Source organism: Diospyros lotus, chromosome 12 (assembly GCF_014633365.1).
Source record: "Diospyros lotus cultivar Yz01 chromosome 12, ASM1463336v1, whole genome shotgun sequence".
NCBI classification, from domain to species: domain Eukaryota; kingdom Viridiplantae; phylum Streptophyta; class Magnoliopsida; order Ericales; family Ebenaceae; genus Diospyros; species Diospyros lotus.
Genome location: NC_068349.1, coordinates 7,528,308 through 7,549,131, shown reverse-complemented (window position 1 = coordinate 7,549,131; position 20,824 = coordinate 7,528,308). Strand labels below are relative to the sequence as shown.

Sequence of the window (20,824 nt, the reverse complement as noted above, 5' to 3'; positions counted from 1 at the left end):
CAAATAATTCTTTATATATATATATATAAGAAAAAAACAAAAACGATGGGCCACGTCAGGCTGAGCTTATCCGGAAAAGAGTACGGCTGGGCCCACGGGCACATCAGGACTTGCTTCCAACTCAAGTGGGGCCACGAAAATTGGGGTTTTACTTCCATCAGTAGGGGTCCAGGGGAGAGGCACGTGGGGGCGCAAGCCTCGCACTGTCACATCACTGCCTCTGATTTGATTGCTTTCATCATTGATGTGTTTAGTGACTTTTGCAACTCAGGCAGGCAAGCAAAATCTGTCAGACTCCACTGTACCTGGCGGATGCATCAGATTTGGACCATCGGACGGCTGCCAGCACTTGACGTGTCTGCAGATTGGTGACCGGGCATTTCTTGCTCCTGTGTTTCCGTTAAGTTTGAAGGGATTAAAAAGACTAAAATACCCCTATTTACATGACATATTTGTAAAATGTACCTGCTCTCTCTTCACCCTTTTTATTGCCATCCGCTGCCATTGCCTCGCCGCCTTGCTGATGCAACAGTAGACATTTACAAAAGAAAAATATTACTGATACACTTATTTTGTATGTTTTGAATTATATAAAGAGGTATTATGATAAAAATATCTCTCATGAGGTGCATAAAAGTGCGTGAAGCACAGAGTATTTTAGTCATAATAATCGTTATGTAGTCCAAGATGTACAAAATGGGTGTACATCTAGCATGATTCTTTACAAAATACCCACCATTTGTGATATGAGGCCGCGAGGTGATAGCAGCGAGACGAAAATAGTAATGAGGCGACGATCGCATTGACGGTCATAAGAAAAGAGAAAAAAGAATAGTGGGTAATAACACATTTTATAAATTTATAATGTGGACGAAGATATTTCTTTTTGATCCTCTTCGATAAATCTCTCTATATATTTCTCGAGCAAAGTAAATTAATTTAAGTACATTTATTTAAAGTTTATCCTAAAAAGAAAACACAATTATTTTAAAATCATAGCAATCAAATACATTTTTAATTAACAAAATAAGAACTTTATACCAACTTTCTTTTTAAATTATTTTTTTCAACTTTTTAGAAATAGCATGTTATTTTTATTTAACAAGAAAATATTATTTTATTATTAAAATATAATACAACACATCAATATATGCAAGGCAAATTAATTGTGCATCTCACCATAGTAGAAAATTTTGTCTAGACATTTTACATATTTAATTTTTAATCAAATTAATCTTTATAATTTACTTAAAAGTACCAAAACACCTCTTCTATTAGCAATAGTGTTATTTATTGAATAAATTGTAATTAAATAAAAAAAATTAATGCAAATCTCTCTATATTAGTGTTATTTCGATTTCTTGATTAAAGTCAAATGTATTGATTTTTATGAGTGACATCGAACGTTTGATTGAATGTCGGATTGAATACATGACTTTCTAGTTTCATGGATTATCAACTATATATAGCTTATCAATCTTCGTCTAATTTTCAAATATGCCCCCTTTTTTTTTGCATATTGAAGTCCTTATGTCGTAGAGAGCAAGCATCCAACTCTAGTTTTGCCAAATCTAGTTATTCGTGCTTGTAGTTCAATCGGAGCTGATTGTTGTATCATGTTAAGACAGTCATCGGAGTTTATATTTGATCGGTGTAAGGCGATTTCTGTCTTCAAGACAGCATTTTTGGCGTGCCTCGATCACTGCTGTCTTTCTATTTTGAACTGTTTGTTCCAATTGCTGTGGTTGCTCGAGACATCCTTCTCGACGGATTCTTAGTTTGCTATTCTATTTATTTCGAATTGTTGTTCTGTGTTTTTTGAATTATTATTGTAGTACCAGTACAGGAGTTGCTCCGTTCATCGCTGCTGTCCGTATATATAATACATACACGTTGGTGTTGTGTGAGTCAGATTATTGCTGTTGTTGTGTTCATCAGTTTATTGTTGTAATACATAAAAGCACATATTGCGATTGTTTTCAACAGGGTGAGGGCCTCACCAGCTCCTCACGCCCCCTTCTCTCAAATTGCCACTCCCACGGGGGCAAAGAAGAAGGATGGCAGTTATGGCTACAATTGCAAATAAGATCCGAAGAAGCTCATGGGAACAAAGACCCATTGTCTTTCGCTACTGACTGGAAACCCAAAGCCACAGCCAACTAGTCACCCCCTGCCTGCCTATTTTTTATTTTTGTGGGCCATTACAAGACACAGCTCGTCACTGACTACCTAAACAAAACCATCTGCTTGTCGGTCGACCATTGCCCAAGCAGAGAGGTCCCCCTTTTGGGGTGTGTGTTGCCAATGGCTTATGCCTATGCCTTGTGCCTATTTTTCATAGCCAAAATCCATCTCCAACAACCTTATGCCTAGAGCTCCCCCTACCTTCTCGCCCCTCGCCACTACCATTTTCTTCTTCTCCCTTGGTGTTTGGAGAAGACGATCTAATATATTAATTCTTTTCCAACTCAACCTTAAACCACCGCCACCACAAATCCTTTATTGCTCATTGCTCGTCCTTCCCTGTCCTGCTTTAATCACTACCATTCTTTTCTTTCTCTGTGCCATCGCTACAACCTAACAACGGTTTCCAATGTAACTTTATTTTTTTTTCTTTTTCTTTTTTTTTTTTTAATGATGATGGCCAAATCCCACATATGGATTCTAATTAATCATCAGTTTCAGCACTGGCTGGATCCCATCTGGTTCTTAATTTTTAATTTTTTCTTCTTAATTAGAGAGATTATTAAGTTTTTTTTCCACTAATTATAGTCTAATTAACAGTATTAGTAATAAAAAGGATATTTTGAGGATTTAAACAATGTAGGAGAGCTGATTTAACTAAAAACAAATTATAGATGTATTATTTGAGTAAAAGATCCAAACCACACAAGGGGTGCAATTAATTTCCCCTAATATAATAATAAGTTAGACAATAGAATATCAAAAACTATTTATCTCGTCATATATAATATAAAAAAACTAATAAAAACACTCAATAATAAACAAAGAGGGTAAATAAGAATTTATTGTTAAGTATTGCTTTGCTACCTTATTATTCAACTCATTAGTTATTAATTTGGTATACTATATTTTAATGTTCAACATTTTAAAAAGGGCAAACAATGATCCATAATTCATTCCAAATATAAATAGAATGGCACTATTAAAAAATAAAATAAAAATATATTTTTGTTTTGTTTTGTGGGGGTAAAAACGTATTTGTTGAGCTGGACACTTTGCCTATGAGGGTAAAAAGGCCTGAAAATCAGGGCAATCAAATAGTGGAGTCATGATTTTATGTGACACATCAATTATATCAATCCTCTTTAAATTATATGAAAGCATCATTGTGGCTGCGGCCTACACTTAGGCCAAATGCCACATTCATAACTTTAATTGAGAATTATTTTACCTTTACAATTGTCTTTGTTTGTTTAAATGTAAATATATTTTATCAAAATTCATTTTTTATCTTTAAAAAACATATAAATACTTACTTTTTTGTTTTTATAAATTAAATATGTATACATATCATCAATAATACCAGAACACATGCATGGAAACAACAGAATGAAGATGATTGGCAAAGCAATGATTAATTAGAGCCAGAAAAGATTTGCACACAGGCTGCAAAGGCAAATTAATAAGCCACCATTACTGACTCTTTGGACTTAAAAAAAACTTTTATGCTTTGCTTTTTTCACACTACATTTATTGGCATCTAGCGAAAAGAGTCAAAAGGCTACTAAAAAGACATGGCAAAAAGAAGAGTTATTTCCCAGCAAACACTTCATTTGCTCATTGAACCAACAAATACTAATTATTACTTTGATAACTTTTTTTTTGGGGGGGGGTAAATCTTTGAACATTGTCATCTTATATGATTTTGCATTTTCATGTAGGAATATTTTCAAAGCAAGTGGAAATATTTTATCTCACAATTAAAGGATGTATTCACCAACCGGACCACCTTAGATTAGATAATCACTGACAATATTGTTCAACAAGTGTTGCCAAAATAAAAGGGTAAATTACCCTTCCCCTTCTCCACTCTTTTCTTGACGCGCCCAAAAAAGTACATTACTAAAAGAGAATTCTATTTTTATTTTGTTATTAAATTTAAGCTCAACTTTTAATTTCATTTCACTTATGGACCATCTATCATTCAAGCCTGTTATGTCTACTGTAATTTGATAAGGTGAAAAGCTTATGTAAAAAACCCAAATTGATCTGACTGCCACATCACTTTCCCTCTCTTTTAAGAGTGTCCGAATCCTATTTGATGGGTCTTTGTTGCAAAACACCCCACCCCCCCGATATAGAGTCAGAAAGAGGTGTGACAACCATATCAGTTTAGATTTTTCAACATCACATCAAATAACAACAATCATTTAACAGCATACACAGTGGTTCTATAATTCAAATGGAATTTCAAAGTTGAATACCAGAATTGATCAGATTAACAGTTGACTCCAACTCCAAATTAATAAAAATGGGGTAAAAGTTGGACTTTTATTTTTGATAATTTATACTTAAAATAAATAATGTAATAGTGTATCTTTATAATGTTGAATTACTTTTATAATTTATTACAACAACATCATCATCACATAAAACTTTTATCCTACTATGTAAGATGAACTTCTATAATATAACTCGTCAATTATTTTTATTTATAAATTTATCTTTTATAAAATCTTTATAACTCGTATAAAACCTAAGTTCGTCTAATCAAGTTTTTTTTTTTCTATATTTTTTATTATATTATTCTCATCAAATTTTTATATTAGGCTAGGGAGATGGATGCAACTCTTCTTACTTAACACACAATCACTGTACTTACCTGCAGCCATTGCAGTTTCCGATCCCCCTCTGTTAATATTCCTTTCCTGGGGTCTGCAGCCAAGGAAGGACAATCCACTGATCCAGCAAGGAAAAGAGTAACATTGGTATTTAAAATAGTTCAAGAATTAAAAGAAATGAGATTCAGGAACTGTACAACTCAAATTGTATACCTTCTAACAGCTTTGACAAGTAAAATGACTGAATAATTTGAGCATATCTTGTAATCTCCACCTTATAAAGTTGGGCAGTCCAACTTGGCCGTGCATTTGCCTCTCCAAATAACTATTTCCAAGGGCACAAGGGGATAAGGGAAGAAAAATCACTTGACCACTTTGTAACATTTTATTTCCTTGGTTTTGTTTCTAATTATCATTTGCTATTAATGTCGCCCATCAGAATCAGAATCTCTCTTTGAAATGTATAAAGCTCAAACCATTGAAATTGCCTCGAAAACAAAATCTGATACATGGAACAAGTGCAATGTACAATTGAATTGCTCACCAACTATTGGATCAATTCTTTACAGGAAGTAGGAAGAGACTATACATTGTACACGTCATACAGAAATTTTAGTTTCTGATGGTTATCTCCACAAAATGTGAACTGGTAACAGCCAGATCAACGATAGCATTCATTAGAAGATGTAACTTTCGCTTTAGCAATGAAAAGTACAGCTTCGGCAACAATTTTGAGATTGAAAAGTGAGCAACTTGACAAATAAGCAAGCAACTTACCCTGCAAAATAGGACAAAGCTTTTATATCTTTCTCCTCCTCGTAGTTTCTAATTTCTGTCAAGATACTTATGTTTGTTTTTTAATCTTAGTAAAGTAGAAATAAATGAATTAGTATCTAATGTAAAAGAACGTGCGGTAGCATGAATGCAATGAAAGCTGGACAAAGCCCAAAAGGAGTATATTTGAAGAATGTTGAGGACATTTTATTACTGATCCCAATTATCAGAAAGAACTCTAAAGGTGAGGGAAAAAAGTAAACTACCTGACTATAAAGGAACAGGTTACAATATATATGCAATTGACTACTTCCATGGTTGCGACAATGAGATGGTAGGAACTGATGCCTTCAAACCTTCTTTGCAGTGTATGGCACGTTTGATCACTTTGTACTGCTCCATGACAGAATCATACATTGCATGTGCATATGCCACCTTAGCCTGCAACAGAGGGTGGTTAGTTCTAAACCAACTATAACTGTCACTGCATAACATGGAGTCAAATTGTCTGACATGACCCACCACTGATGGCATAATTTTGATAACCCAAGTATAACTGTTACATGCACAACATGGTGTGCACGCGCACGTGCGCATGTTAGAGAGAGAGAGAGAGATTGCTATTCAACTTTGTTGTCATTCTCTTAGGTAAGAGAGACCAGAAAAGGGGGTGCCCCTTTAGGAGTCCACAGGCAGGTCTGGTATCCCAAATCCTTCGGTATTTTTGGGTAGTGATCTTATCTCCAACTAATCAGCACATACTATTTTGTTGGTTTACCACTGGATGGGCTGCTTGGCTGGAGACCTAACATGATATTTAAGCTCTGTTGTGAGTACATATAAATTGAGTCTCATAATCTTTGTTTTTCACCATTATGTTTGTCGTCTTAGCACCCTGGTTTTGTATTTACTGGTCACTAAATTAAGTATACTCGTTTTTGCCCATCCAAATGCAAGCCATAAGAATTTACACAGCTCATGTAAGTCAATCGATCCATTTTTGAGATTTTCAAGCTCTTGAGCTAATTGGTGATCAACATGGGTTCTTGAATTCTCAGCATCTGTTACTTTAGATCATCAACACAAACTCCAATATTTGAAAAATGACTTAAAAGACTGAATTTCATTGGAAAAGGTCCATGGTTGTATTTCAGTTTTTCAGTTCAGGCCATAACACATAAACTGACTTACAAGCCTTCATTACCACTTGAGCAGGCTTTTTTTTTTGCTGAATACTTGAGCAGGCATTTCAATACAATGTAAAAGACCTATACATAAAAGGAGGGGGCAGTAGGCTATTTTCTGATTTCTTACTTGAATCAGAAAGAATTCCACCAAAATAGGACTAAAAAAATCACAAAAAGAAAATACAAAATACCTGACACTAGATCCAATTCTATTGGGTTCTTTCTTCTTACCATGTGGGCAACTTTCCTAGCTTCCAATGACTGCAACCTTTTATGCTAACACCCATGATCAATCTGTAGGGTAGCTACTTGGTCATGTTACTCTTGATACCAAAATTCTGTTCTATAGACAATGCAAGTGTGAGAATCTGAGATGTAGTCTAAAGAGTGTCACTAGTACAAAAAGTGCCCCCCAGAAAACCTATACATACAAGTGCTTGCTTGTAGATATATATACAATTTGTTGTTTAATAATTTTAAAGACTTGTATATGCAATTTTACTGTCAGAGATAACATTCTGGAAATTTTTCAAAAACTAACACAAGTATGCAAAGTGCTGGGTGAAATACACAATGCTGCTCACCTGAAGGTAGTGGCTGCAGGTTCTCATTGGGGAAAAAAATAAACTACAGTGCTGTTAGAAGCTACTTACCATTCACAGGTTTGACACACAGGGGATGCCATTAGTCTGTTTCAGTTTATGCTTCATATAAGCCTGCTTGATGATAAGGGGCTTTTTGCAATAAAACCGTTTGTGTAGACAAAGCAACAGCAGTCTTTAGGTATGTAGAGGGCAGAATGTGGTAACATGGGCCACCAAAGTGTTCTGGTCTTTGAGATACATGGCAAGGACCATGCATCAGAAGATCATTCATTGAAAAAAAAAAAAAACTAAAATATGTATGTTGGCTACACAGAATTTGCAGTCGGCTGAAAACAAACTCCCTATAGTTTTGCTCTAAATTAACTGAGTCATGAATTAGAGTACCATCTATCATTGTAGGATGGTGGATTTAGTAGGATTAGAATACCAAGTCAATACCAATATGCAGTCTTTATCCAATCCAACCAATTTTCGCCCATACCCCTGGCTGTTTCTTTCCAGTATCCTGCATTGAAGGATCAAAACCTGGTAATAGCCTTTCTAGCTGGCATTTGGGATGCATCCATTTTAGGTTCAAAACTCAATTGAACTACAGGAACTCCGATAATTTTATTTTAACAAGCAAAAACTGTTCCATGAGATGCCTAACTCCATCTCTAAGCCATCTGTTCTAGCTGAGGAATGTGAGCACTACAGCCAAATCAACAGTTATGGCATCTACGAAGCCACTGCAATAGTGAAGAAAGGTCAAAAGGAACAGCATATTTCCTAATTGATAAGACAAATAAGATGATTGAGACCACATTGTCTTTTTCAATCCGTGGGACTGCAAACATAAAATGTTTTAAAAATATAAAATGTGTGGTTAATCTCCAGGTGCATTACGTCACGATTAAGGTTAACAGGTAGGGAACTGTTGGTGCAGAACTGGTACATCTATGTTAGAACAGCTAAAGTAAAACAATTTCCAAACTACTATTCTCGTAGTTTTTCTTCAAGAAAAGAAAATGATAATAATCCAGTATATCCAAGTATATTATATAGGACTCACCTCTTCAGCATCTCCACAAACAGCAGCAATTTCATTGAAACTGATTTCGGGTGCCACTGATAATCCAATGCCATGAAAGGAAATCACTCTTCTTTCTCCAACTTCTTTCTCAACCTTGTGGCATTTATTTTTTTATAGGGTAGAAGATGAGGTCATAAGATAAAAGCCCATAAGAAGTTTTAAAAAGAAAAAGATAAGAGCTCCTGAAGAAAAAAGAAAGTACTTGTGATGGTGGAGGCATAATATTGTAGCACAACATCGCTAAGGGATAAATATGACCAGGTACACCAGCACGTCCTGTAAGCCTTCTCATATTGTCCACTGAAGAAGCATCAAAGGGTGCCTGAACCTCTTATTATCAGAATGAACATTAGCGTCATAATGGACATGAAAGTAGCATGTTCCGAAGTATTTGAATGTGTAACTACAATCCTGCAGGGTACATATAGCACTTTAACCTAAAGCTGCAAATTTGCACACATTGATATTGGTTTCCATGTGCATGTAAAAGAGCGAGAACCACCATACCTAATCCTTAACATCCCACATCTAGTCATGATCTCATGCAGACACCTATTCAAGTGACAAAATCAACTACTATGAAAAATAAATCTTCAAGACGAAGAGAAATAATGCAAACAAAACATGTACTTATTCTGTTTTATTTTATTATTATTACCCTTACTATCATTATGTCTTACAACATAAGCTTCTGTTAATAAAAACTTATTTTAGTAACATCACCCATCAACAGGAAAATATAATAACAAAGACTTAATTATGGATTGTTTGATTTTCTTATTTGTATAAGCTTTCTTTCACAAAACTAGTAAGGGTGAGTGTCTAATTTTTACCGGATACCATTCTTTTGTGATAGGATCTGGGCGGTCCCTTCCACCACTTGGTGCAATCCATATTATCTTTGATCCACCCCTGATGTTATGTAAGCCAAGTCATAAACACATCAATACAGGATCAAGCATGTTGAAAAAACCATAAAACTAATAAACATCCCAGAGATGCAGCAAGTAAAAATCAGCAGTTACCAGAAAGAGAGAAAAGGAAAAGATAAACCTCTATCAATATGTATGAAAGTGATAATAAATTATTTTCCTTCAAAATAAGCATCTCTTTCCTAATTGGGAAGGCAAATAAACAAAAAGATTTGCATATAGTATTTATAAACGAGGAAAAAGGCTATGGCAGAATCCTCAAAGAAGTCTTGTGGAAGGGGTTGAGGAAGAAACAACTGAGCAGTTTGGATTAATTATATATAGGTATAGATGCCAAATGGGCCAGAGCATGCCGTGATGGCTGGCCAGGCCCACCAAGCCTTTATGCAGCAAGTATAGATTGATTATATAGAGTTTGCTTGGTTTTTTTAATTTTTTATTATTTTGTAGTATGTTGCATATATTATGCATTGCATGTGTATCATCAAGCAAAAAAGTGTATTGGGATTTGTGAAGGAGATATTGAGGCTTTCTCGATCATAACTTGTTGAAGATTGTTGGAGATTTCTTAGGATTTATTCCTAAATATGTTGTAGATATCCTTTCCTGGTTTAGGAAAAAGGAGAATTCATGTTTTTCTTTCTTTCTTTTTTGTCTTTCTTTCCGTTTTGTATATTGTCTTTCTTTTTTTTTTTGTGTGTGTGCATCTTGTCTAGGTAACATTTGTTAAAATAAGATAAGATTATATCAAGATAAGGTTATAATGCTTTTCGGACCAAGATATGGAATGATCAAGACAAGACTAGGAAGCATTCCAAGATTTTTATAGTATATATTGTAAAACATATACTCAGTTAAATATAGAAGTATAATTCCTTTCTTCATAATTGGATTACATTAAGGATCTACACTGAGCCCTAATCTCTTTGTTTTAGTAATGGATGAACTTAAAAGGCAAATCCAAGAAGTAACTTGGTTATGAACTTACAAAGGATAAGACCATGGAAGAAGATGGTTGGAAAAAGAAAATTTATGTAGCCCCAACCGCACTTCATGGATTAAAGCTTGTGATTATTGTGTTGTCGTTGTTCCTAATTGGATGTAAAGTATTACTAAAGAGAAAAAGCTTTGTACATTTTTCACTAGTCAATATTTTTTTGTCATGATATAAAAAGGTTTTATTTACTAAAGAGAAAAAGCTTTGCACATTTTTCACTAGTCAATATGCTAAATGGTGGTCTCATTTAATTACATCATGCACTTCACAACAGAGGGATGGTAAATAAATCTTTCATTAGATACTGCAATTGCACATATTAGGAGTGTTGGACTGGAATAGAAATAACCTGCATATGTCATTTAACTATATAAAAGGGAATGACAAAAGGATATATGACAGCACCTCAAAAGCAATGCCATGTCCTTTAAACTTCTTGTATTAGCTCTTTTTTTCATTTCAGCAAGCTCAGGAACATCATGCATGTGCTTTTTTGAATACACGCACAAGAGATTCCTGGAGTACAGGGATGCATAAGGATAATACATATAAAGGCATTAGGCACACAACAGTATCTTACTTACTTCCACTAAATATTAAAAAATATTTTTGAGCACCTTCCCATGCTGAAGGGCTTGCAAAGAGGATCAGTAATAACTCTATCTCCAGCCACATATGTCTGCATTCATTCCAGAATATTACTGTTTCTAGAAAAATTGCACATATGTTAACTAGTAAGCTGTATAAGAGAAGATTACTATGTTCTCTGCAATATAAGGATGTGTTGCTTCAAGCAACAATGAAATGGCAGCCGGATCTGCTTCAGTTTGATGGTTGGACATAAAGACAATGTTGTGCCCCTGCATTTTACAGTAAAGAAGTGCTGGTTACATCCTAGCAAGGACAAAGAAGAAAAAAAGATCAAGAACAAACCAAAAAAAGATGTAAGAAGCTAACAGTTTGTTAAAAACAAGCATCTTTAATTCTTCCATAGCTCCTCCAAAAATTTTTAATCGCAAAGGTATATATGTAATTTTTGGCCTCAAAAAACAGAAAAGAAGAGAAGGTTGTTACTAGCCCTTTGTCAGAAGTTCCACTTACCTTGTGGTTTGACAGGGCACAGGTTCTTAATTGCTAATTAAATGGAACTGTTAGCTAATACGCCAGCAACTAATCATACACCTTACAAACATCTCCAGGTTTTCTTACTGTCTAATCCAAACAATATGATGAACTGACATTAAGGCAGCTCACTCCCAACCACATTCTGCCAGCTATCACATTTCACAAAGGACTTGCACCGAAAAGAGTGACCATTGAATGATTTTGGTGACCATGTCATCTAGATTTTTGAAGTTAATAAGATTTAAGGACTGACCAAATTTTTAAGTTACACATTGAACTTGAAATGAGGGCAACCTTGGCAACAACCATAAGGTGCTCTTTTGTGATTAGAAAGGACATGGGTTCTAGTTGTAGAGACAATCTCTTTGGAAAAAACAAGTGGAATGCTGTGTACAAATATGCCCATCTCCCAACCCTTGAAAAGCAGGGAGCCTCATACATTGAAAACACCCTCTTCATTGAATCTGAGATGGAATCACCAATCTTCAAAGATATAGATGCATGTCATAATTTCCTGATAGCTTCGCTGTAAAGGCCAACAAAATCATAATTCTCGTACACTTCCACCATGAATGACAATTCACATGCACTCATTCAGAACTTTTCATTTATTGGTACTGTCTTTAGAGTTCATTCAAAACGCCACCAAATACAGGGACTGCCAAAATACTACAGCATAGCAAAGCAAGGTAAAACAGTCACATACATTGCCAAAAATTCCGAACTAGATAATGCATTAGAATTTCATCTTAGAGGTGTAAAAAAGGCCTTTCCTGCTTCTATTAATCATTTTTTTCCACTGCAAATAAAGCAGGTTAGGCACTTGATTTTGGGTGCAAATATGTCTTGCAATAAGAATTTGTTGGAAACAAATGGCAATACCAGTAAAAGTTGAATAGTGGCTACCCAGAGAGAAGCCCTAATTAGAAACACAACCATCTATATATTCTTTAGTTGTATTTTTTTTTAATTGGAGGGGGATGCATTATTTGGTTACAAGAAAATATTCCAGTCTAAAGGCACTGGAGAAAATGTCATGGGTGTTGAATCAGTGATAATATTCTTCACTACAAGTAGGTAGTAGTGATTTGTTCAAACTAATAGCACCCGAACACAAGATTATTTGACACCAGTTCTGGTGTTGAAGACCATGCCCTTACTTTCCTTGGGCAGATTGGAGACTCTACCGCATTACTTAGTCATCATTGAAAAATGGTATACAGAATTGAAAGAGATTGAAGAGAGGAAAAGAGAAATTGGAGGGAAAAGAACAATTCAATTTTATTAAGCTAGGGTTACAAGCTACCTAAGCTAGGTACAAGGTACAACAAAAATATAAAGCACACTTCCTAATACAATTGGGCTAATATGAATTCTCAACACTCTCCCGCAAGTTGGCACATACATATCATATGTGCCTAGATTGGAACAAATGCACTCAATCCTTGGACCTCGAAGAGGTTTAGTAAACAGGCCAACCAGCTGATCCTTAGTCTCAACAAATACTGTAAAAATTTCACCAAAAACCAGTTTTTCACACAAAGTGAGCCTATTTCAGTATGCTTGGTCCTTTCAGGAAAAACAGGATTAGAGGCAACATGAAGAGCAGCTTGATTGTCACACATAAGGTGCATAGACCTGAATCACCAAACTTCAGCTCCTTAAGAAGTTGTTTTAGCTAGATCAACTCACATGTAGCTAATGCCATGGCACTATACTCATCTTCAGCACTAGACCTAACAACAACATGCAGCTTTTTACTCTTCCAATGATCCCGATTGCCTCCAATCAAAACACAATAGCCAAAAGTGGACCGTCTATCAAATGGACAACCTGCCCAATTAGCATCTACATAACGTGTATGACCTTTATCCTTAAATAATAAACCTTTACCAGGCAAATTCTTAATATATCATAAAATCCGCACCAAAGCATGCCAATGAGCATCACAAGGAGAATTCAAAAACTGGCTAACCACACTAACAGCAAATGCAAAATCTGTTTGAGTCACTGTCACATATTCAGCTTCCCAACCAGTCTCCTATAACGCCCTAGATCATGAGTAGACTCCTCCCCTATCCAAGAACAAGCTTAGAATTAGTATCCATAAGCATATCGATGGGCCGAGAAACCAACATGCCTGTCTCCTCCAAAATATCAACAGCATACTTCCTTTAGAGATACAAATGCCATGCCCAGATCTAGCAATCTCAATACCCAAGAAATACCTCTCTGGACCCAAATCTTTAGCTTAAAAATGAGAATGCAAATGAGCTTTCAACAGATAAATCCCTTGCTCATCATAACCAATAATGATAATATCATTTACATAGACAACCAAGTAGATAACACCACTAGGAACATGGCGATGGAAAACAAAAATGGTTAGCTTCACTCCTAGTTAATCCAAAAAGATTGAAGCTAAAGCAACGAAACCAACACCTAGTTGATTACTTCAAACCATACAAGGATTTTTCGGGGTGACAAACTAGGTGAAACTCACCTTAAGCAACAAACCCAGGTGGTTGCTCCATATAAACCTCCTCAAGAAGATCACCATGGAGATAAACATTTTTTATGTCAAGCAAATGAAGAGGCCAATGTCTAGTGGAAGTCATGGAAAGAAGAAAAAAACCAAGGTAATCTTAGCCACAAGGGAAAAGGTATCTCCATAATCAAGACCAAGGATTTGTATATAATCCTTGGCAACCAAACGTGTTTTCGATCTATAAGTAGAGCCATTAAGACAAACTTTAATAATAAAAACCCAGTGGCAACTAAGGACTTCCTGGGGAGGAAGGGGGACCAAATCCCAAGTCTATTAGCAAGCAAAGCACACATCTCCTCATCCATAGCATGATGCCAACCAGGGCAAGCACGAGCCTCTACAACTGTTTTAGGACTATAAATGGATGAAAGAGTATAAACAAAGGCAGAATGGATAGAAGATAAAAGATGATGGCTCAAGAAAGTGTAAGCATGATGAGATAACAATAAGAACAAGTACCTCTGCATAAGGAAGGCTAAACCGAATTGAAAACTAAATAAATAATGGCACCTGTAGGAAGGCAAATATCTGAAGGAATTGTAGAATTTGGAGGAACATGAGGTGAAGAAAACACACCATTTGGAGGAATAGAAGCAAGGATAAGAAGGTTGGGAACAACACTGATATGTCAAGAGAGGACGAGAAGGAATGGAGAAAGTAATAGGAGAAAAGAAAGTACGAACCGAAAAAGAAAAATAAGGAACAAGAAGAACCTCATCAAGAGATGAGAAAGAAGAAAGGGAACAAAAAGTAAAGAAAGGATTAACTCAAAGAAAGTACCATTAGAAGAAAGAAAATAATGATTGTGTTAGAGAATCAATCAAGCGAGATTCATCCCAATCAATCTCCTATGAATGTAGGTTGCTCCATATAAATCTGCATCACTATTTTTTATAGTGATGCAGATTGGGTTGGTTTAACTCAAAGACCGAAGATCAACTTCTGAATACTATTTAGATGTGTGGGGAAATCTCGTTACGTGGCATACTAAAAAAATAGTCTATGATTTCTTCAAGTAGTGCAGAGGCTGAGTTTAAAGCCATGGCTCATGGGTTATGTGAAGGGATATGGTTGAGAAGATTACTACTTGATCTCAAAATCAATGTTGAGAAACTAGTAAAGGTACTCTGTGATAACCAATCTACTATTAGCATTGCAAAAAAATCTGGTGCAACAAGACTAAACAAAACATGTAGAAATTGATCGGCACTTTATCAAAGAGAAGTTGGAAGAAGGGGTATTCCTACTCATCTATACGCATACAAACAGCCAAATTGCAAACATTCTCACTAAAGCATTGCCAAGGAAAACATACGAATATTTGAGTTGCAAGCTTGGTCTAAACAATATATTCAGACCAACTTGAGGGGGAGTGTGGAGATTATGGGTGGCTGATTAATTGGTCCTGTCAATTGTCTAAATTAGTGTGTTTCCTATTTGCTAAGTTTCCTTATACTATAAATTCTGTAAAGTCAATCCGGTTTTTTTTTTCTTTTTCTTTTTCTTTTTTCTTTTTTTGGAGTAGAGAATAAATCTTTCTGTGGGTTACCTAATTAGTATACATGTATCTTCTCAGTTTAGGTCTCCTAATTAGCTGTAGGTTTCCTAAGTCAAGATTGTACTCTCTATATATATACCGATCAAAATGATAAAGAAATTAAGTTCTTCTTCTCAAATATTTCTGCAGATCACAACTTCAGGAATTCCAGAGCAGAGCAGATTGCAGCAAAGCAGCAAATCTAGCAGGTCGGACCAGATTCCCAGCAGATCATGGCAAAGCAGCAGATCCAGCAGGTTGGACCAGATTTCCAGAGATCCAGAGAAGATAAGATCCAGCAGATCAGACCAGAAATCCAGAGAAGGTCAGATCGCTCAGATCACAGCTCTTGATCTAGATGGAATATAAAATCCTTAAACCATGAGGATACAATCAATCCTAGACAAGTTTGATGATTGAATTACATCAAATCAGCTCCAATTGTCCAGATTTACCCCTCAATGGCTCTGACAGTGAAAAATGGTATACAGAATTGAGAGAAGAAGAAGAGGAAGAAAAGAGAAATTGGAGGGAAAAGAACAATTCAATTCTATTAAGCTAGGGTTACAAGTATTTATACCGAAACACTGTAACTACTATGTACAAGCTACCTATGCTAGGTACAAGGTAGAACTAATATATACAGCACACCTAATACAACAAGCTAATATGAATTCTCAACAATATTGAAGCAAAATATATTGAATCCTCAAATATTCAAACATATCATTGTGAATCTTGTCAAGTTTTCAAACCTCCTAAAATCTAGTAAAGATTATGAAATTCCAAAATTCCTAGAAGTGCTTGTTTTATTTTTGCTTTTCCTTACATATGTGTAATACAGAACAACAATATATGTGAATAACAAATCAAAGTGGCATTAGCTATATGAATTCTAGCTCACCAATCATTTCTATTTATAGTGTTATTTCTATAAAGCCCTTATAATTCATATCAAACCTAAGAGTCTCCCATCAAGTTTTTCTTGCCCATCCTCTGCTTCTTATGCTAGAGACTTGTTCTATTCTATCCACAATCCTCACAAGAGCCTCTATTGGTCTTAATCTCATCTGACTAAACCATCTTAATAAGTCTCACCAATCTTATCTTTAATAGGAGTTACTCCAACATTATTATGAATAATCTCAATTTTAAATTGACATTTTCTTATGTGGCCACACATCCATCATAACATACTCATCTCTATTACTCTAATATTTTGAATAAGCTGGTGTTTTACCTAACATTTTGTGCCATACAACAAAGTTGGCCTTATTTGTCTTGCAAAATTTTTCTTTTAGTTTTAACAAAATCTTACCATCACATAAAACATAGACATAAGCATCATATAGGTAACATCATCATTAATCTCCCATCTTTTTGGATGACTGATCCAAGATATTTGAACTAATATTTTCTTCGAATGACTTAATCTTCAAGTTTTACCATACATTTTTCATATATTTTCACTAAACTAACATTCAATATAGTCAGTTTTCAAGCTACTTTAACTTAAAAACACTAGATGCAGAACTGCTCATCTATATGTTGAGCTTATTATATCATATACAAATATCATATAACAAGGCAGCTGTCTGGATTTGTTAAGTGAGTTAATTCATTACTATTGAGTTTGCCTCGAGTTTGAGCGATGTTAGGAACCTAGGAGTATAAGGGACAAATGGGGTTATAACTAACAAAGGGTTGTGTTGTAAGCTGTTAGGGGGTTAGGAGTTAGCTGAATGATTGTTAGGAGAGAGCCTATAAGAAGGCTTGTGTAATAGCTGAAGGGATTATCGAATAATACATGAATGTTTTCCATATTCTCTCTCTCTAGTCTATCTTTCTCCAATTCTCCATACATCTCTCTCTATTCTTTTCTCTCTCTCGTTCTCCCTCTTTTGGTTCTATTTCCCTCCCCATTTTGTTCTTCTTCTTCTAAATTCCTATTCAAACCCTAGGGTCTTAACAAGCGATAGGAGATCAGTGAAGTATTGATGATTTATCAGCTGGAAGTTAGAACAATTAGGTTTCAAATTCAAAGTGTAATTTACTTAGTTTTTGGGGTCCAATTGTAATATCCCAATGTTGGTTAATTTCATTGGGGTGTCTGCCTTTTCTATAAATAAGAGGGCAGGGGGTAGTCGAGAGAATCAAGGGGAGTTCTCAACTTTCATCTGTGATAGAGTGTTGTGTCATTCTTGAGAAAAGAGAGGTTAAGTGATAAGGATTTAGTTCTTGTGTATTCTTGAGAGAATGAGAGTTTTGTACTCAGGTATATAGATGAAGGAGAGAGCTTGATGTACTAATCAAATTTCTAACTGAATAAAGATTGCTTTGTGGGTGTTGGACTGCTGGATGTAGGTTTGCCTAAGGGCATTCCAAACCAGAATAAATCTCGATCTCTTTGTGGTTTGATCTTTTTTCGTTTATTGTTCTTGTATATTCTTCTGTTATAACCAATTACTCTTATTGTATTTCTAATTCCGTGAGTGTGTAAGGATTTGTGTGGAGTATCCTTCTCGTTGTTCCTGGTTTGTAAGTCCTAACAACAACAATTACTTAGGCAAAGAGATAAAAGCTTAACACAAATCCTTGATGTAAGCCAATATTAATTGAAAAAGCCCTACTATCTCTTTCAAATATGCTAATATGTGTTTCTTCTCCTTGATGTCTTTAATAACTTGTGTATATTAAGTTTGGAATCCTTTCTTCTCTAAGACCTTCCATAAGACTTTTCTAGGAAATTTGTGATAAGTTTTTTCTAGATCTATAAACACCATATATAAATCCTTTTGTTTATCTCTATATCAATCAAACACCTCAACAAGTATATAGCTTGCATTGTTGACCTATGGTGCAAGAAACCAAAGTGGTTTTCAGAAACTTTGGTTTCTCTTCTTAATCTTTGCTCAATCTCTCTCCAAAAGTTCATGGTGTGGTTTGTTAGTTTGATTGCTCTATAATTTTCACAACTTTGAACATTTGATTTATTGTTATAAATAGGCATTAAAGTGTTATTCCTTCATTTACATGACATCATTTTCGATTTAAGGATCACATTAAATAATTCCATTAACCAAAAATTTCCCTCTACTACCATGCATTTCTATGCTTCTATCAGAATATTATCTGGTCCAACTGTTTTATTATTTTTCATATTTTTCAATCCTTGTTATATTTGGTTTGGACATACATGTCTATAGACCATGCAATTCCTATACTCTTTAGAGCTAGTAAGGATCACATTAAATAATTTCGTTAACCAAAAAATGCCCACGTTCTCATAATTCTATTGATATATTATCTGGTCCAACTCCTTCATTATTTTTCATCTTTTCCAATTTGCTTTATCCCCCCTCCCTCATTTACTTGTATATTTCTGATTTCATCTTTTTAGGCATTTCACTTAGCTCAAATCCCTCATTTTTATTTTTCTTGCATAAGCTAATCTGTACATATATACACCTCCCCCATTCCCTATCTTTTGTGCCAAGTCATTGGTACAATTTCAAAAGCTTTTAACTTTGCTTCACTAACTGCCTTGTTTGCTTCTTTTTTGGCCAAAATAAACCTCTTCAGTTTTTTTTTTTATCGTGACATTTATATAAAGCTTTATAGCAAGCTCTCTTAAGTTCATTATTTTTTTTGTTGTATTTTTTATTTTCCCCTTTGACTCTCCTAAAACTATTTTTGTCAAATTTCAGGAGGTAGTAGCCATTTCAACCTATATTTGGTTAGTATCTCCTTCTGCAGTCCAATCTCTTTGCCACACTTTTTCCTTGAAAATAGCTTGTTTTGATCTTTTAAATGTCTACATTTAATATTTTTATATCCTATTTTTCAAATTTTGCTTCTGAATTTTACAAGGGGAACCATGAAACATAGCACAATATAAGTAATCCCAGGTCTGTCACAAAAACACATCAATGAAAAATTTATGTGCTTTTTGTTGTTTCTTTTTTTTTTTCCTCTCTCTTTTCTTTTTTGGTTCCGTTCTTATCTGTTCCAGTTATAGTTTTTTACACACAAACTGACACATGCTATCATATATCATATGTTTTCTTGTTGGGGTACTATTAGAAACAATAACAGAATGTGTTAAAGAGTTCATTTCATTTCAGTAGTCACAAGAATATGTCAGGACCCTACAATAGTTAGATAGTTAGGATGGATGGTTGTAACAGTAGACAGTTGGGTTAACAGTTAGATTGTTGTAATAGTAGGCTGTTAAATGGCAGTTAGGTGGTTTAGAGGAGCTGTTAATATTGTTAGAGGAATAACTACTAGGTGTTAGGGTGTAAACTGTCAAGGATTGGCAGGAAGAAGGGCCTATATAAAGGGCTTCCCCTATTCAGTAAAGGTGGATCGATGAATTGAATGAAATCAGTCTATTCACTCACTCTCATCTCTCTTCATCCAAACCCTTCCCTTCTCTTCTCAAATTCTCCCTCTTTCGTTCTGTTTTCTCCCTCCAATTCTGTTCTTTCTTCTTCAAATTTCTATTCAAACCCTAGGAGGTCGTGACAATTGGTATCAGAGCAATCAATCATTGACTGTGATTTTGATTTGATTATCGGTGAAATTAATCGAGTAATGACTCCGCTGATTCAGTTTCATTTTCTGACGTTGTTAAGATCCGACGCGAAGCCACGTTCCTTGGCTTTGATTCCTGGAAGTTATCCAGCGATCTCGACAGCAAGATAGGCCGATGAAGTACTGACGACTAAAAGGTTGGTTGGTGAATTCAAGTGATTCCGGCAAACTCGAGCGAGCAAGCAATTATTGGTTCAAGTCTTGAAGGTGAAGCAGAGCAGCCGACCAAAAATTCCTGTTCCACTTTGGAAAACGACTTGGCCAGACGTTCTGACGATGCTTCTAACGACTCTTATGAGCGATCTTGAAGCGACCAAAATCAGCCCAAATTCCGCAGGACTCCAGTTAGAAGTGTGGCGGGCGATTCTTACCGTAGCGAGAAAACGAGGTAGATCCAGAGAACTCCAGCCGAATTCCACTAATCCGAAGGCTGGATAATCTTCATTGGGTCTGCACTGTTAGGCGAGCAAGACCAGACGTGAAGCGAGGAAGATCCAAAAAATCCGACGATCAAATTCCTTTGACCCAAGAACTGGGCGATCGCAATTGGGCCCAGCACGGTGAGACAAGCAAGCCTAGCAATGTTTTTGGCATCAAACGAGGTCCACGAACGGATCTTGGAGTCGAACGAGGGGCGCAGACGACT

The 20,824-nt window shown here is 35.4% G+C and overlaps 1 protein-coding gene across 4 annotated transcripts in view; it reads right to left on the bottom strand.

The window, feature by feature from the left end:
- Positions 1 to 5,315: 5,315 nt before the first annotated feature.
- LOC127787391 (glycerol-3-phosphate acyltransferase, chloroplastic-like) overlaps positions 5,316 to 20,824 on the bottom strand; it is a 59,462-nt gene continuing 43,953 nt past the window's right edge. For 3 of the 4 annotated variants that reach the window (XM_052315409.1, XM_052315410.1, XM_052315411.1), the window contains exons 6-13: positions 11,131 to 11,232; positions 10,990 to 11,051; positions 10,778 to 10,888; positions 9,277 to 9,355; positions 8,646 to 8,765; positions 8,423 to 8,536; positions 5,846 to 6,020; positions 5,316 to 5,583 (exon numbers count right to left, since the gene is read on the bottom strand). In XM_052315409.1, coding sequence (XP_052171369.1) covers positions 5,886 to 6,020; positions 8,423 to 8,536; positions 8,646 to 8,765; positions 9,277 to 9,355; positions 10,778 to 10,888; positions 10,990 to 11,051; positions 11,131 to 11,232 — 723 coding nt within the window. In that variant the 3' untranslated portion in view covers positions 5,316 to 5,583; positions 5,846 to 5,885. Of the gene's footprint in view, positions 5,584 to 5,845; positions 6,021 to 8,422; positions 8,537 to 8,645; positions 8,855 to 9,276; positions 9,356 to 10,777; positions 10,889 to 10,989; positions 11,052 to 11,130; positions 11,233 to 20,824 lie in introns of those variants that run through there. The other variant, XR_008020152.1, reaches the window with a different exon arrangement.